Source organism: Strix uralensis, chromosome 3 (genome assembly GCF_047716275.1).
Source record: "Strix uralensis isolate ZFMK-TIS-50842 chromosome 3, bStrUra1, whole genome shotgun sequence".
Lineage (NCBI taxonomy): Eukaryota > Metazoa > Chordata > Aves > Strigiformes > Strigidae > Strix > Strix uralensis.
The window spans coordinates 52953488-52973366 of record NC_133974.1 but is presented as its reverse complement, the minus strand read 5'-3'; the positions used below and the strand labels follow the sequence as shown (position 1 = coordinate 52973366).

The 19879-nt window shown below is 35.2% G+C and overlaps 1 protein-coding gene across 1 annotated transcript in view; it reads right to left on the bottom strand.

Moving 5' to 3' along the window:
• SLC16A10 (solute carrier family 16 member 10) overlaps positions 1 to 19879 on the bottom strand; it is a 77808-nt gene that overhangs the window by 15852 nt on the left and 42077 nt on the right. The window contains exons 2-3 of the mRNA XM_074862301.1: positions 18324 to 18468; positions 14467 to 14905 (exon numbers count right to left, since the gene is read on the bottom strand). Of these exons, the coding sequence (XP_074718402.1) occupies positions 14467 to 14905; positions 18324 to 18468 (584 nt within the window). The remainder of the gene's footprint in view (positions 1 to 14466; positions 14906 to 18323; positions 18469 to 19879) is intronic.

Below are 19879 nucleotides of genomic sequence, written 5' to 3'. Positions count from 1 at the left end.
ATTTCCAGAATAACTGCAGAAAAAGGAAACAAAACCAGAAAGAACTATTCATAAACATCTAACAGGTAACATCATAAGCTAAGGATCGACATAGATTTGTGAGGAAAAACAACCCTAATTTCTCTCTATTACATGGTAGGTAGCAAACCTTGACAACAGATGGAAGGACAGAGGTAACAAAACTTGACCTTGCCCAGTGTTTTGAAATTGTCTCAAACATAACAATTCTTATGAGCCAGTTTGGAATATATTACTTAAATGGAACAACTGTAAAGATGGATGTTCAAGTGCTTGAAAAAGCTATTATTAATTAGTGATTCATTGCAAAATTGAATATGCCAAAAAAGGCTCCATAAAAACCTGCCCAAACCTACCACTATTTAACATTTTCATTAATGATATGAACACTGAAATAGAGAATATACTTATTAAATATGCAAATTACATAAAATTGAGTATTGCAGGCACTGTAAAGAAAGACTCAAATTCAAAATTATCTTGGCAACCTGGCATCTCAGTCAATAGTGTGAAATAAATATGATTCATTTCCATAAAAGCATTATGAGGTAAATAATATTAAAAAACACTACCTGCGGTAAAAATCAGATGCATTAATACAAGGTGGAATAATGATCTGGCAACAGCTCTTTAGAAAGGGAACTGAAAATTTAGCAGATTAAACTTCAGCATGTTCTAATAATGTCATCGTATTCCAAAAGTAATAGAACATATAAATTCATGACAGAATGTGACCTTCACATACTGCTCAGTACCAGTAAGGCCTCAGCTGAATTATTATGTCCTATTTTGGTCATTACTCATTATTAAAGACATGGACCATCTGTACAAAATCCAAAAGAAAGATCTGGCAATAAGCAGAAATTTGATAAGCATGACCTATGAAAAAAGATTTTAAAAAATAAATATTTAAAAAGGTCCTTTACCAAAGTCAGTCTGTACTCAAAAAAATGGGTAAATTGGATAAAGTACTGGGATATCTCCAGTCTTATTTTCTATGATTCATGAAGTGATTTGATGGATGTCTTAGTACAGTCACAAATACATACTTATTGAGTGTTATAACTGGAAAATTTTTTTTAGCTCTAGCTTGGTAAAACTCTGCTGCACATTTGTTTAAAAGTAACGTTATGATTGAAGGAAGCAATTTCCTGACATCACCACTTACATTTTAAAAGCACAATGTAAGTAGTTCTTTTCAAATCATTGTGGCATTTACTAATATGATAAAGTGTTATCAGGTTATAATTTATGTAATTAAAACTGAGCATATTATATGATATGGTATGATTAAGACATTATGAAATATCAAAACAACGGATTAAGATATCCTGTACAAATACCCAAAGTAACAAGAAAATACTTCACTAACTACTGATGATCAACATTGTATGTACTGGACTTATTAAAAAACACTTTGGCTAATTGTTGTAAACAGAATTTAAGATGGATTTTCAAAGCAGCTAATAGAAGTGAAGCAACTAGAACCTCATATAGCGAGTTTATCCTCTTTATAATATTAAACTAAAACTCACAGTATGGATTAATTTTATTTAGCGTACATAAGTAAAATTTTAACACAAGTCTGCTGCTACACAGACAGTTTAGTCCTCCTCAACTTTAAAAAAATAAAAATACATCCACTGTACTATTCTGTCTAGTGATGATGCTGCCTTGGCCTTGACTTCCAAACAAATAAGGTCAAACTTCATTAGCTTAGCTTAAAATTAAAAATAATAAAAGAATACTGAGAAGAGGAATATAACAGCATATGCTATTTGTCCAGAAATAAGTGCAAAGATATGCTAATAAAAGTGGGGTTTTTTAAACTAAGAACTGTTAGCAGTTATAGTTACTTCAGTTAAATACATAATTTCCTTCCTTATTTTTGCCGAAATTAGACATTGCTGGAAATATTACATGAATTTTATAGAAAGCATATATTTAGCTTTTGACAATTCAGTTCAGCAAGCTGAAGGTAAGCTTAATTGACTATATGGGAGAACAAGTGGGACTAACGGTGTATTAACCAATTAAATGAAGTTTTAAGTGGAAAAAGGGAAGTGCTAACACCATTATAATACAACAAGCAAGTCCTTTATTAGAATATTGTGTTAGCTACAGCACTTACATGTCACAAAATCATGTCTTCTCACTGCTGAACTTAAGGTGTCTGCCTTAGCCAGCTAGTCTTCCTAACCGATACCAAAAAAAAAGATCCTTTGAGAGGCAGTTCAGAAGCCTGACCCTGATGCTCCAAATTGCTCTCTGGAGAAGCTTCTTATTTTTGGACCATTAAGGACTAGTCAGTCAAACTAAAGGTCTTCATTCAAGTCAAGTGAGGTGAGTACCCCTCAGCTTGAAATACATTTTAAAAGACAGCTATGAGACTGATTCAAGGTCTCTGGAATCTGCCATACTAAAAAATTTATCAGGAGAGAGCTCATGTTCTGTAACTACTCAGACAGGAAGATGACAAAGGCAAAGAGAAACGCTGGAAACTGGACTAAGATCAGAATGAAAATAAGTGTTTATTTGCATCAAAGTAATAAGCCAGGAAGCAAAAGCTTTTACAAAAGGACAGGTTTCCATTTTACAAAACAGTACTGTTACCTCAAGTAGATTTTTCACCTCACCACTAGAATTAGCAGTAAGATTATCAAACAAGATTGTACGACTCATTTGTGTGAAAAGAAAGCAGTTTATTACAGTATCACAAACATAAAGATTGTATTTCTTACCTATCTTGAAGAACAACAGAATAAGCAACTAACTTGATGAAGTTAAACAGGTTAGTAAAAAAGGGATTCATTCATCTACCTACATGTTACAATGCTACTGTCATCTAAGAGAGGTTTACTTCCTTACTCCAGAATCTGTGCTACTTTCATCAAGTCTCTCAGGCCCAGACTCATTAAACCATACGACTTAGGTGAGTAACATCAAAACAGATTCTCAAACCTTATTCAGCTGCCACAGAATTCTGAGGGCATCCATAATACTTTGATATTAGAAATCTACTTGTGGACATGGTCATAATCACCTCAGCTTTCACAGAGCTGGGTGAAGTGCCTATCTCATTCTACTGGGAAACACAGAAGAAAGCTCTCACAAGAGTCTGTTCTAGATGAAAGTCGCAAATACACTGCCAAGTATCTACCAGATCAGGGCCCTGAGAAATTGAATCAAATAGTCATATTTTCATTGAAAACATAATAAAAATATTATAATGGTAGTCTCTCCTCCTCATACAGAGATATAGCCCATACTCAGGATACAGACATTTACGTTCAGTTTTCTTTTCTGCCTGGAGCAATCCAAAACCACCTCTCCCTTTTCCTAGGAAATATTTTGCTCAGTACTAATGACAAATTTTAACTCAATCATCAGAAAAGAACCTGAAAAATAGCTCACAGCTTGAAAATTACTGGCAATCAAATGGAAAGAGCTAGGTTCCAGGATTTCCTCAGAGGAAAATTCAGAATACATGGAAAGAAATTCACAAGTCTGAACAGGATTTAAAAAGCAAATAGAGTTTCTATACAGCTCTTCTTGGAGCATAAACTGGACACAAAACCTGTCTGTATATGAGTGAAGACAGGTTCTTCACTTAATTTTGGTGATTAGTTTTCCTTACTCTGCATGAGGATAGCAGGAAAAAAACATCAACTGTGATCTCAAACTTCTGGGAACTTGTGGAGCTTGAAGAGTTTAGTTCAGGTCAAGATGTTTCAAGCATCCAAAGACAGGATGCTGAGTTGACCATCAAAATAGCATTTTAAAAAAAAAGAATATTTTACAGTTTAATCTGACTTTGAACTATATGCTTTGTTTGCTATTAGAATAGTCTGTATTATGCAAGAGTACATTAACTAGTGTTCTGTTAGAGACAGATACAAAGGAAATCATAACGTAACTCAGACCTTTCAATCTCCTAGTATTGCACAGACCTGAGTAAGACTGTTTTGTTTTTATCCTTCAACATCATCTTCCTGTTTATATCTGGGTACACCTGCTACCTAAAATATTTTTTTGTAAACTTTCATTTACGTTTACTTCTAAAAAACCAGAAAGCGTTTGTTTTCTTCTTTTCAGTTTCTATTCTTTCTGTAGTTATGATTTTTATTCTTCTCCAGTACTTATTTGGAAAACAGTTTAAATATACTTTCATAACAATTACAAGTAGGAAATACTTTATTTCTTTTACCACCACCACCCCCCATGTCAAAAGTGGACAATCTAGCCAAGAATAAATACTGCCAGATCAACATTGAGGAATACTGGGAAAGAAATAGATGCACAGGATAATTACAGAAGTGGATAAAGGGGGAAAATTTCACTAACCTGGGCAGTCAAACTGCAGCAGATGTTGAGATCTGAAGGGAGATAAATGTAAAGATTAGAAAAGCAAGTAAAGCATGGGGAGCCACTGAAGATTTGGGGTCTCAGAGATATCTGCTTAATAATTACATTGGACCTTCACAAAACCAGTGTCTTGTTAGTCTTCCATTGGAGACAGAAATATGGTAGATTAAGTGGATGAGAAAGGTAGTAATGCTAAAACTGACAGCTATACCTACAGTTTTATTTTTTTTAGATTATCTACAGTATAGAGAAATATCTGACAGTTATCTGTTAGTACTAGACATAATTTAAAAGATACTATCCTATTATTACAAAACAGACTAACAGCAGATTCTGGAAAATAAAAGACGTAGTAGACTTCAGACAAATGACTGATGTAGAAGATCTGAAGAAATGAACAGGTTTCTTGAACAGCGGCCCATAAAAGCAAGTGAGTGTAGTGATGGAGGCTCGGTTTTTTTCCAGTTTGAGTAAAAAAATCCAGACATACCAATTAGATATTAAACATTATTTTACACAACATTTTAAAAGTAGCAAATTTATGACATAATGCAAGTGGTTCACAAAACAGAGACAGTACTTACCTTACAAGAACTGAATTTGTTCAAGATGTGCTATGTGTACGCACTTTACTGTGGATATACATGTGTTTTATATGCTTAAGTTCAGAGATTTTTGGTTACTAGAGTCCATGCAGTATACACCATACTTTTCATCATGCTTTGCACTCAGACATAAAGGACAGCATTTATATCTCTGGTTCTATTTGCCTCCACTGTGGAATCCAGGGACACAGGACTTAAAGGGAGGAGAGGTGCAGGATTAGGACTGTACACACAGAATACACAACCTGAAGAGCTTCACTTATTACAAGGTATGTAACACCCTTCCTCCTTGAGCAGATGCATGTTCCACTGCAGAGAACACAAAGCAACTTCCACTGTCTGTGCGGAGATGACCACTCTAGCAAGGACAGCAACTGAAACACTGGTTTCTCAAATGAGGAGTCTAATCTAGAGATGTCACACCTGACAATATTTAGGAAACACAACATCAGCAGGGGAGGCTTGAAGAGTTACGAAATTATTTGTAAGCAATGTTATGGATGATGACTAGGGTCTTGTTGGGCAGAACATCAACTACTGCAGTGAGATTCATCCTGACTATCCTATAGCTTGTCCTGATATGGCAGCTCAGATCTGCTTGGAGACTCTTGGGTGGTTTCTATACCCTTTGTATTTTCCAGTATAATTCTTCTTAATGACCCAAAGCTTTTGCTTGGGGAGGGTGCAGTTTACAAGTGGAAAATGGCTATTTTCCTGAATGGGCAGAACAGACTGTTTTGTCCTGAATAAATAAGGCCTTTCAGAAACTGAGTGTATGGAAGTGAATACACTTTTCAAAGTACACAGCAAGAATTTCAGATAAGTTCCTAGAAAAACTGTGGCTGCAGAGGATCTCATGAGAGCTTGGGTCATCGTTTCTCCAAGTTGATTGCACAGGAAGATAGTTTTTATTGGCACATGTTCTACGGTGTAAAGGTTCAAACATTGAATTTGCACAGCAGAATCTGATCTCTTATTAAGAGCAACAAGGCACATCACTGATACAGAGTGAGAAATGGGTAGAGACAAGTCAAAATAGCTGGCTGGTAAAGAACAGGGCTGAAGGACAAATCACCCTGGTTCAATATAAGAAGGCAGTCCAAGGTGATAAAACACTTGTAGAATAGTTAAGTCACATGAAGGCAAGGATCTTGCACTACAGAGGAGAAGGGGGAGGGGGGTGGGGAATCAAATCTGGAAACAAAAATCTGCATCATCTGTGATCCAAATCAGCAAGTCCTCCTGTTCATTATGTTGTTTCTAAAGTGAAAAAGATGAGTTTGCTTAACTAAAGAACACAAACAAAATGGATGTTCCAGCAAAAGATAGGAAGTATAGACCAGTAGAAAGCACTATCTTTTTGCCTGAGGACAGACTATGTGGACACAGCACTAGACTCAGCAACTTCAAAGTAACAAACACAGAAGATCTGCAGACAGACTAAGCCACACAGAAGACAGACTAATATTCATCTGAGCTGTCTGATTTTGTGACGCAGCCTAGAAAATGAGTTTGTTTATATGCATTAAAAAGTTCTTACAACTAACAAGTACTTTACAGAGATTCCAACCATCTCCATGACACTCCCAGGAATAAAAATGTGTCTTGTTAGGATGGTGAAGATTCTGAACACAATTTAGCTGGCATCTGAGAAGCAGACTGCCTAAATGATTTAACCTTTAAGTGCCCATCATCTGTTCTGACAAGATATATCTGAAACACATTGCTTTAAAGCTTCTATATACAGCAGAAGGACCATGACATTTCTCTCTGATAACAGAAAATTGCAGTACTGCCCATAGCTATCTTTAAGGCCAGAGATTGTCTAGGGGAAAGATTCATGAGTTCTGAAAAGGCAGTGACAGATACAGTGCTCTCAATTTAAACTAAAACCAGCAAGCTTCCCTCAGTGAACTAGTTGACATGGATGTCAAAAGGAGGTCCCCCACAGACACTTACTAAACTCTTCTAGAATTTCAAGAAGACAGAAACATATATATAAAAATTACCTGCCTGTGGAACAGGCCAACCTTCAACAGCCCATATGTGATCACAGATGTAGCCTGGCTTGTAGCACAACGTACATTTTCACTCTGTGTTTTGATCTGCAAGCCTGAACAGGCTCTAGAACTTACTGCAAGAGAGGTATGCCCTTGCAAATGTGGAAACCAAAGAGGCCACCATAACCTTCATTATGCCAAGGGAAAAGGTTTGGCTTCCAAGGGTTTAAAAACCCTATTGAACTCTTTGATCAGGTCTCCAAATATTTCACCACTAAATATTTTCTGTAGAGAAGATCTGTCTGTATTAGTCAGCTACCTCAAAAGACCTCAGTTAAAATCCTCAAAACTGTCAATAGTTTACATGACAAGGGCCCTGGTATTGTTAATGGTTTTGACCTAACACAAGCTAAGGAACTTCACACATGTGGTAATGTAATGAATATGTTGAGTTCTGAAAGTTAAGACATAAGAGCCAATCTCTCAGTTACATTTAACTTCAGTTTGCAGACGAACAGGTTACCCCACACCTATTCTTTCTTGGAAATGAAAGTGAGTAATTTCCTATTTCCCAGGAAACCTCCTATTGTAAGAGATATCATTGGAAGGACAGCTAAAAGACCATGGGAGGTAATGAATAGGAAACTAACTGAACTGAAAGGATTATCCAGGTGAAACAGAGCCCAAGATGACTCTGTATGCTGTGCAATGCCCACCCAAATGCTCAAAATGGGCCAAATGGTTTCCAAAGGAAACAGAGCAAGGTTCTCAATCTGTCACAGTTTGTAGACAGAGCAGAGCAGGGGATTAAGTGACCTGGTAAAAACACTTGTTATCACTGGTGCTTCTTCCCAGCCATTCTTAAGATCCGTAAGAAGAGAAGACAGCTAAACTGGTTTCCTTCATGCAACATATAATACCATGGGGAAACAAGGAATCTCCTCTGAATTCTTCCAAACAGAGTGTATGCCTAGTTTTCACACAGCAAAGCACAGCACCACGGAGGACAAACACTGTGGTACATTTTCATTTCCCAGTGAAAAACAGCTACACAGTATCCACTGCTGTCAAACAGACTTATTTAGAGGCTAAACCTTCACTTCATTGTTACAAAGTTTCCCCAAGAATCTGAAAAGACAATTTACCAGCTGAGCCATCAAATCTCATGTTTTCAAACAAGATGCCCGCAGAGACTGAGAGTCTGTACCTAACAACGGTCTTGGGGCTGCTATAACTTTCCGGAATACCTTTTAGCTGGCCAGCTGCTTGGAAGCCTCCTTACTCCTCATGTAAGATACATTTTCTTTTCCAATACAGTTGATGAAAATCTTAGAACAGAGTCCAAGATGATGTTTGTTTCTCAGTGGCAGTTTCTAGAATCTGAGGCAGTATCTACTTATTTTTTTCAAGCATTAAGTCTCAAGATCCAGTTGAACCTATTCCTGGCACATGCAGATTCAGAGAAGCAAGGAGACACTGAATCTTCAGTATCCATCTATGGAGGAGAATAAATCCAGTATTTAAATCTGTCTCCCAAGACAGATTCTCCCAAGGAAGTTGTTGGAAAAAATGGGCAGGCATGCACCATTTTTTCATATCTTAAACACGAAGCACACAGACACAGAATACATGCACTCTACATAGCTACTGCTAACCAAAAATCTCTACATATGCAAGTATGTACCCATCATGGAATATGGACATGGATAAGCATCAAAAGGACAAGTCAGATTTACACAGTAAATTAAGAAATAGGAAGCAAAGCAGGATGAGAAAGATTGAAATCTATTTTTCCTGAGCTATTCCGAAGTTAAGAGTACAGTCAGTGTTATGGTAACTTTCACATTGTTTGTCAATTATTTAGTATCTTCATATACAAGCCTATAACCATAATCAAACAACAAACATAATTTTCAAATAGAACTAGCCATTCTTTAAGAGTATGTATTTTCATTATGAAAAAAGATTTAGACTTAGAAAGGTACATTTTATCAATACACATTTTTAATGCATTGTCTACCATCTAGTTGCTTTTTTAAAAGTAAAACACGTAATAAATATTTGCACTATTTTGTTTAACTACTCAGTTGTTCAGTTTTTCATCCTGCAAGATGGCAAGCACTATAAATAAGACAGGACCTATCATTAGTGAGAGACATTTAATAAAAGTAAATGCTAAACCAAACCATGTCTTTGCTTGAAACTGAATTAATGGAAATACTGTAAATGTCCCAAGACAAATTACTATGGGACTGGGACATTGCACTGGAAGTGTTATGATAATATTCGCAGTCCTACCAGTATTCCTCACAGTGGCTGAATATTGCTATATCAAAACATAACACAATACTGGGCCCCTTTTTTTGTAAATGTGTCATAATTAACATAGTCCTAAACTCATACTGAACCTTAGTAGTGACCTTAGTCACTGCTTAGAAAAAGACTAAAGCAGTGTCAACATTCATTTTAAGCAGTATTTCTTTTCATCATGCTAAATAAAGCTCAAAAAGAAACAGTATATCTTTTAAACTACCTAACATGTGACCTTATATCAAATTTTAACAGAATTAACCTAACAAGCTCATAAGAATTAAGGATGTACGATCCTGATTAAGTACATACTTTTTTTAAAGGGCAAGAGACAATAGCACTAAACACTTAACATTAGACTGTGAGTCCCGAAAAACAGAAGCTCTCTGTTTATTAGCAGAGCAAGCACAGGACAGGTGGCACAGAGGCTAGGTATGCTTTTTTTGAAATATATTTAATCATTTCCTTGTGAGATAGTCCTTACTAAAAACAATTTGAAAAGAGTGTTTTGCATTAATCTGACAGATTTCTGTTGTGAACTCACAATTTAAACCTGAATAGACTAAACCAGTTTTTTATTTGGCTATTTGCCTATTTTAGAGAAACATCAAAAATTAAACACTCAATCACTGCAATTTAGACTGGTTTTAAAATTGAGAGGAATAACAACCATTTGATTCAGTAATCGTATGAATTATCAGTTTGTTCTTCAATCTGAATTAATGCTAAATGTATATAATAAAATTAAGTCAAAACCTATTTATAATATTTCTCCCAACCCAATTCCCCAAAATCACATGGAATGGAACACCTACTAATGGAATTTGACACCAATTAAACTGGGATAAGAAAAGCTCTCCCTTTTTGGTTCTTCCCTGCAAGAGCCAAAAGGAACATGATACTTCTTTCGCATGCAGCTGATATCTACCAGTCAGGGAATGGTAATTCTTGCCAGCTCCTTGGTATGAATCCTATCTAACATGCCATATAATTAATTTGTTGATTTGTTTATTTTTAGTTAGAGCCTAGTTCATGAGCAGGTTATTTTCTCTGGTTTTTACTGTTATCTAGCAAATATGGTGCAGATGGTTAAAATTGCAAAGACCTGGATAATTCCATTATTCCAAAGCCCAAAATGAGCTTTATTTCTTTCTTGCTACAAGTTTCACAACACGCATCCTCCTTTTCGGTATGCTTCAGAAAACATAAGAGACACAAACAGAAATCAGGGCTGGCCTCAGAAGCACTCAAGAGACCTTGCCTGGGACCTTAGGAGCTCCTCTGCTGTGCCAAGCCAGCAGACAACAGCTGATGTGCAGTGACTAGACCACACCAAGTCTGCAACCTCCAGCTACCAGGGACCTGAGTGATGAGACACAACTCCAACCAGTAGGGCCTGTGGCACCCATGTTTCATTCACAGTCAAGAGCCCCTGACACTCTGGCAGAAACTGCCTTTCTGGGTGGGAAAAATAGGACTTGCTAAGTACAGGAACCAGGTCTGAGGGCTAAGGGAAGAGCTGTAGGGATGAGGCTCCCTGTATAGTTGTTTTTTCTTAGGGCACTTGCAACCAGCATCCCACTCTAGCAGTCTGACTATTGTCAGCCAACCCTAATGGTGGGAAAATTTAAAGAGTTTTAGCATAACAAAAGCTGTCACTTGGACAAGTATCATATCCATTGTCCAGTATTGCTACAATTTTAAAAATGCAGTAAACAATGGAAAAATAGTAACTTTCATTTTCAAAAGCTGAGGAAAATAATCACTGGTTTGGTAGATGTACCAGCAAAAAGTTATTTGTTCTTATAGCCTTTGACTTATCTGGAGGTACATAAAATGTGGATTTCTACCAAAAGCACACAAAACTAGGATAAAAAAAGTCCAGAGCTATCTATTGGAGTTGAAGTATCTGTGTTAAAGGACAGAATCCACACTGTTCCTTCATAAACACTGATAAACAAAGATACTCACTTTCTCAAATACAGATTCAGAGATTTTCTAAGGTTTTAAATAGTCCCCCTCATTGCCCACCAGCAATAAATGCTATGGTTCTTCACTTATTCATGTTTTCATAAAAATAAATACCTCTTTCAATTCCCTTCTTTTTGAATGATTAAATTTGAGTTAGAGGGATGAGTGTTGGCTTAGTTCTAAAAGCAGACCTAAATTCTTGAATGAGCTTAGGTTTATATAGAAATAGTTACAGAAACGGTGGGTTTAGCTGCAAGAACACATCATTCTTTAAGTCCCAATGAACAAGTTTACTGTTAGTCCTACGACTGCATCCTCCAACCCAGCAATTTGAACTTCTGGTTTCTGTTACAAAGATTTCTGCTACTGAGGATACATCCATCCTTGGCAATCACATACAAAATAATTCTAAAATAATCTTAAATAGGTGACCTGCAGGTATTAAACTCTTTTCATCCTGATCACTTATCCAAGACTGAAGGTTAGAAAAATCTTATTACATCCTGGAAGTGGAAATACTGTCATTTATGAAATTCAAGTTTTAATTTTCCATTTCAACATCAGTAAAGCTAGGGATTATTTTATCAAAATATTTGTATGTCAAGCTTTCTGAAAGATTAGTGAGCATTTACACAGTACTTAATGGACCATATACATAAGCAAACAGAATTCTGACACTGATGGTACCTACGTAGCTTCTTTATCAGTAATAAACACACGAAATTCTATTCCAATTCATACTGTATCTTACCATCCCTATCATACTCACTGATCAAAGTTTAGTCTCAGCTTTAAATATTTCAGAGTATGGTCAAGAGTCCTGGGTACATAACACAAGTTTAGTACCTCAATCCTCCAAGGATTCTTTGTGTATATTGAAAGGTACCTAAATTAAATTTTAGATAGAAATCTGAGTTATAACTGATCTGATGTTTTAAAAGATTAAAGAAAACAAAAATCAAGCTATTTTCCATTTAATAATGCTATATGCAAAGCCAAGAATGAAAACTAAGCTTATTGTTTAGAATTGTTTTAAATAAAAGTGGGAGCTTACTATACATTGTTTAACAAGATTTTCCTCTGGTTTACAGGACAACAGGAGAATTCTACAGTAAAATTGAGTATTTAGAGACAAATAAATTAAAACAAAAAGTTGTAGGTTTCAGGAGGGAGTTTTGATAATAAAACTTATCAGTGAAGAGTTCCTAAGAGCTGGTGAAGCTTCCCCTCTCAAGTGGCATACAAAGCAAACTGACTACCATTGAAGATCTTATCTTATAAATAGTTAAGCTTCATGGTTCTTCTGAAACTCGGGTGGAAAAAAAGTTGGAATTTAATTCTCTTAGTATAATTTTGAGGTAATCTTTAAAATATTGGATTCTAACTGTACTTTGGAATAGTTTTATAGTGTTATCAAACATTATATTAGAAACAGCCTTGATCAAGTTGTTTTCCTGTACTGGAGCTGTATTTTGCAATCAGAATTTGTGCCAATCTGATGGGGGGAGGGGAGAGAAGCACTCAACAGGAGTGAAAGCACACTATGAAAAGAAAAATTATAAAATATAAAAAAAGAGGGTTGTCCTCTACAAGTCAGTCAGCAGCTTTAGTCCAACCTAGAAACAAGCAGCATTCACACAAGCATCTTGGTAGAAAATTACAAGCTTTTTGTTAAATGTATTTTAGAGGTTCTATGTGACTGCTTGTATAGCTTTGTTCTTCAGTTCTCTGCAAGCGTTAACAGTTATTTATGATCTATCCAATAGCTTCCTCTGCACTACTGCTCTTCTGCTCCTCTGAACGCTTATTTCAAAAAATCTCTACAAAACTTACGGGAAAATAGCGTAAGATGTCATAATAGCTTAGTCATCCGATTACACAGTCCTTTGAAATAGTCTAATTCCAAGTGTTATGGAATAACATCTACATGATTAAAATTTAAGTAACAAGATCTAGCCATGAATAAAAGTCAGTTTACAACTGCTCAAAAAAACCACAAGTCCCCAGCCTAAGGTAATTTTTAAAATAAATATCTGATGCAGAGTCAGCAATCTAACCAATGTATTACCAGAAAGCAGTGACACCACTGACTATATTACATACAAACCCATTGGCTTTTAAGGAGTTGAAGATTTCTGACAGAATTCAAGACATTTATTATCATTAAACTTATTCTATCATGGATGAATAACAAATATTAATACGATTCTTCTGTTTTTATAGTGGGTACTAGTCCTACTAGTCCCTCCCTGCTCTCTATCAAGTACTCTTGAATATGAAGATGTGTAGTGGTTTAAATAGAGCATCCCATTGCAGTTTGCAGGCTTTTTTCCCCTTTCCCTTTTAAGCCTTTTTGTTTGCACCACTTCAGTTTAGACAGCACCACCAGGAAGCCATGTAAAAACAATTCACCATTTAAGTAGGCTGTGCAATGAGTGCCAGCCAGATACATTTCATGCAATGCATCAAAAATTATTAGATCAAGGGACTACAGGAAAAAAAAAATCTGCTAGGGAAACAAATTAACTTTAGTACATGTATAAGAAATGGCTGATTGATAGCTTCCCCATCATCAGAAGCTAAAGCTCTACCATTTACTGCAGACAGCAATAAAAACCAGCTGAATTGGCAGCTAGAAGCACCAGATAACAGGATCAGTTACATTAGTGCTATAGTGGTTAACTACTAAAGTTTGAGACACAGAAAAGTGCAAGTATTTTGCTTTTAGTAAACCTGGAGAATGGTCAATAAAATATACCCTAAAAATGCACATTTTAACAAACATAACTCAAAGGAACAAAAATTAGAAGTTTTCCCCATTTTAAGTTATTTATTCATCCCATTATTCCTCTGAAATGCACAAGTATCATTGGCGATGTATGCAGCTGAGCACCAGAATAAAGAATTCTCTTTGGAATAGTACAGAATAGTTTTCAAATGTCTCTTTTCATGGTTAAAGTATTTTAAACCTTAGACTGAGAACAAGGAACTAAAATTTTAAACTGGTTCAACTAATAGTTCCGATTAGAGCCCTCTTTTAATCACAGGCAACATCAAAATTAATTTTGTGTTGCTCCCCAACACAACTTACACTTTAAATTTTGCTTCCTATCACCAATGGTTTTCTTAGTCCATAACACAAAGGGAAGTAGCTGTAGCTTTACATATATCATATGTAGGAAGAAACATGCACTTACCAAGTGAACATAAGGCACAAAGTATCCAAAAAGTGCAGCTGGGATCCCAAAAGCCCAGATTCTGTAACTGACAACTTTGAAAACGGAGAAATTGCAAATCTTTTTTTCAGGAGGAAATCTGAACTTTCCCTTCTTTCCTCCCTCCTTGTCTTTGGCGTTGGGAACAAGGGGTTTGTATGTAAAGCCAGCCAGGAACAGAATAAACATAAGGATGCACAGGACCCGCAAGGTGTTGTACAGTCCAACAGAATCAATCAAAACTCTCAAGAGGAAGGGCAGTGACACGGTGAACAAGCTGCTGCCTGCAGTGACAATGCCATTCACTAGTCCGAGGCGTTTCTTGAAATAGTGCCCAAGAATGACCAAGGATGGCTGGTATGCAAATGAGCAGCCACAAGCAAATAAGATTCCGTAGGTGAAATATAGAGGTTCAATGGTGCTATATCAAAAGAAAAGAGGAAAAAACAATCATCAGTGTTTTGTACAACACTGTATGCTCACATTCACCTACTGTATGCAAGACAGCCTTTCAATGAATTGACATATTTACAGAAGTGAGTTAAGAGTTTGTATTTACTTATAGTTGAAATACACTGTGTCAGTTTAATTCAGCAGTTAGTCTATTTTCTTCCACTGAAAATTTCATAAAATTCACTGAACAGGTAAAAAAGCAAAATTACATGAGTATAATGACACCAAATAGTCTGACTAAAAGAAAGTTTTAAAAATCATCGTCAGGATGAATTAGCTAAATGTAAGTTCAACCATTGCTGGGGTTTTTGTTTTCTCTTTTCCAAATAAAATTATATTGTTTTGATTTACACATTTCTTCACTGTGCTAGCAGTTCAAACGTAATACTGAACAGTCCTTATGAACCCAGAAAAATCAAGTATTCACATAGCTATTATGAAAACATAATAGCAAAAGTAGTAAACATCATTGATAATGAAAAGTAAAACAAAAATACTGTTACGTTTTGGTAATATATTATTAGCAAATGATAGAAATTTAGGTATTAATTTTTTTAGACAAATAATCCCCTTTTTATTAAGTATTCTAAATTCAGTGTTTTGATCCAGATATTGGATACGCCACGAAAGAAACAGGAAAAAACCTTAATAAGGAATGAAACATTTCAGCTCATATTAAGGAGAATCTTCATCACAAGGTTCTCCACCACTAACATCTACTATACAACTGAAATGAAGCAGAGCCATTGTATGATGTCACGGGAAGACATGTGACATTAAAAGGTACTTGTGCAAGAAATCTTAACAGTAAGAAGTAACAGTGGTAGTATAATTAATTAAATTAGTATTATAGTAGTAATAAGTCAAATGAGATTTTTTACATTTAGATGGAGGCAATGTGTGAGAAATATTTTTATACAAGATTTCTGAGGTGGCACATAATCGATTTTTTTTTTTTAATACAATGTTTTCAATGAACCATGGGCTCTTTTCTATCACCTAACAGCTGCTTTTAAAGCACTTACAGAAAACCATTTAACCTGTTAGCCAATATACTAACTTTTTTAACAAGTATGAATGCTTTATGTACTGCTTTTCATCATAGAATCTTACCTGCCAGCATCCCTCTATACCAAAATACACTCCACAAGCTTCCCATGCAATTACAGAAATTCTTAGGAAATAGTATTTGACTAACAAAGGTCTGACATCAGGAACTCTAGTTTTGTGTATTATTGTGAAGAAGAATATTTGTGTAACATAATATTGTTGTTTTCTACATTAAACTATCAATTTCTAAAACTGATTATACACAAGGTAAGCCATCAGAAACAACAAAAGGGGGAAAGACCGATTACCTTTATCAATTGAAAATAACCAGGAAAAATTAAAAGTTATAAAATGAGAGGAGGAACATAATACAGTAAGGACAGAGAACTTCAGCTTCCATTTGCAGGTTCATTCAAAGAGTTTGCAGCATGACATATAGTAAAATACTTTTCTGCACTACAAATATCCTTACATCTCAGCTACCTAAGAGATAAAATTTATATTACAAAATCAGTATGTAACAAAAGCAGTAAAACATATTTACATTTATCTACTGTACAATATTTTACTTTTAGAACATTGACTTCTATATCTGAAATATACTCCCTCAATTAACTGATAACATCATAGCCATAAATCATTTTAGTGTAAGTAACATAATGAAACACCAAGAATGCACATTAACATGGCATGTACTCTTAACAAGAATTCACCCCTCCTCTCAAAGTGCTCCTCAAATTCTAAACCAAAATTAGAATCAGCTAAAATATTTTTAAAACCTTTACAGAATAACTTCCTTTTACATACTTCTTCTCTGCGCTTGTTCCATTGGATATCAGGGAAACGTAAGGATGATAGCATTTTGTTCAAAGGAAGAAAACGTCTTTCCTCTATCAAGAGGTTTAATTTATAACAAGACTGGTTTAGTATTCATCACTTAACACACTACTGAGACAGAAGAAAGACTTTTCCAAGATGAATTCTTCTAGTTTTTACCTCATCTGTGGTAACAAGCCTCTGAAAACACATCAGGAAGTGGGTTTTTTGTTTGTTTGCTTTAATAAAATGAATTAAGGAAAACATTTGCATTTGGATTAACCAAAACCAAAATAAAAATCAGAAACTTGCTAAAGTAACAAGAAAACAAAGCTTTCTTTTTCCCATAAATATAAGTTATTCCAAGAATAAATATAACCACTAGTCTCCGTACCTAAGACAGAACTATTTGTCTTCTCTTCTTGTAAATTTGTGGATGTGTTTTCACATTAGGAGGACATATGCCCAAACTAGATATATTAACTCAGGCACGCACAGTGTGGGTATTCATCCATCCAGATCACAGACAGCTCACATCTACTTGGTTCAGAGTACAGGCAGAGAAGGCACATTTTCACAAGCCTGTCTGTACAGATACATTTTCACCCATGTAAGAAAGTCTTCTGAATTTTACTTTTGATTGTTCCTGTACTTATACTGCTAAGGGTGGGGAAAAAAGCAGACTAAGAAGTAGAGGTAGCTGTGGTTTATTTTCCTTCTTACCCTATCTTCACTAACCAATTTCTGCTGATGACTAGAATAAATGAGTAAGTTTCCTGTTTCCTCATCTTCTACTGGGCATATCCAACAAATCAGCTGCTCTTGAACTTCTTAGTATTTATTCTGCAGAAGTTACAGGAATGTAGAAAATGAAGTGTAATCTGGAGGAAGAAAAACACTTAACTACTGTTCAAGTTTTTTCAACACAAGAAAGAACTGAGATTTTCTTAATAAAGCCAAGAAGCCCTAAGTATATGTCATTACACCAAAGTTTTCACTATCTCTGTGTTTGACAATTGGACCAGTAAGAAGAGAAGAAAACATCAAATTTTACTAGAACATTAACACCTTCCTGGAGGCCCTACTGCATATTTAGCAACAAAAAAAACAGTGTTTTAAAAGCAAATGGGGGAGGACCGGGTAAGAAACAATGTTTCTATACCTACTAAAAACCAGCATACATCGAGCAAACATACAACAGGTTTATCCAACTGTTGATCTTACAGCATTAGTCCTGCTGATGATACATTTGTACATAGTGGTTCCTGTTAAACAGTGACTGCTGTTATGAGGTTATATTTTTTAAATTACTTTTGAAGTTGAAAGTACCACTCAGTTTTCACAAGTCATAGTTTGACAAAAACAAATAAAAAAGGTTTCTACTCAGATATACTCAAATATTCTACTCAAGTATCAAGTAGCACTGCTTACTCCTTTATATTCTATTGATAGGATCAGCATTACCTCTACACTGTAAAACTGATAAAATAATTCAAATGTAAAGAAAACCATTTTTTTACCTTACAAAAGAACTTGAAAGGAGTCCAGCAAACCCTACTGCAGCTCCAATAACAGCTACTTTTCGGCAACCAAACAGGTCTGTGAATATGCTGACTATTGGAGAACAGAAGAAGACCATCCCCATAGAAAGAGAACTCACCCATGCTGCAAAATAGAAGAAGACACCATTTTAGAAGATCAAGTGATTTAAGCTTTCAGCTTGTATTTTAGCTCAGCAACATAAAATTTTAGATAAAAGTTGGGTAACAATTGGGTAACTATTTTTAAAATATTTAAATACCTTTTTAAATATATTTACATGACATGGTAAAAAAGCCTGGCCAATTTACATAATCAACTAATTTAGACTTCATCAGCTCCAGGAATGCAATTAGCTACAGAAGTTATTATTACTTTGGTTTTTTTAAAAAAAATATTCCTCCAGTAATTAACCTAGTATTCAAACTGGTGACTAGGCCATTAAAGATACCTTTGAGGCTCCATATCCATTCTGACATCAATTGGCACATTTCACTTGATTTAATTCTAAACTTTAGTGACTTTAAACAGCTAAGTTTGCTGAAAAAAATTAACAAAGTTTTAACTTAATTACATAGAACTAGATCATACTGAACATTAAGAATCAGTAAACAAACAATAATAGGCTTTTATACTGTAATATACACATTAGGAATATTATTTTACTTTAAACTAAATGAACTTGAGCTAGTACAACCATTTCCATGTATAATGGGAAAATGTTACTACATCTGATACTGCTCCAGCTTTACAGACATTGTTAAAACTGTACTTTGTTTATAAATGAGTCTTTAGATCATTAAGATTCAGTTCAGGTGAGTACACTAAGTTTTCAGCCGCAAGTGTGTTTTTCATTTCAAGTGTACAAAAAATATCTTTAAATAACCTAGGTAAAAAAGAATTTGATTCATTTTAAATTAAAAGTCAACTTTCTGCTTCACTTCACACAGGTGTTCAGAACCACATCATTTTCCTGCTATCAACTAATTGTTCTTTCAAACAGGTATCACCGATGTTACACCCAACAGTTCTCCCAGGGCATAACGGTATATCAAGCTGCTGTAGCACAACAGTTACAAACAACATATTCAGGTGGGTAAAGGTCACCATCTATTGGGGGGGGGGGGGAAGGCCTAAACAGGTAGTGGGAAAAGCTGTTGATGCAAGATGCATTGGAAAAAATATTTTAACTTTTTTGAATTATATGGAAGATGAAAGGATTCTCTCAACCTGGAATAGATTTCATTATTTGTAACTGGAATTACGTTTAGAATACCTTTCCTAAAGAGACAGTTAGATAAACAATTGTCATTGTAATAAGGGCAAATAAATAATCCAGAAAAAAAAAATATAACCAAGAGACCTAATAAGAACTATTTGCAAGTATATCTGTCAATACCAAGACTCAGAAGTAGTGTTGTTAAAGCGCCAATGAGCCCTACACACTGATGAAGACCCCATTGTGCAAGGCACTAAAGAAGACAGAGCAAAACAAACAAGCAAACAAAAAAATATTGTTTCTTCAAAGAGTTTAAAA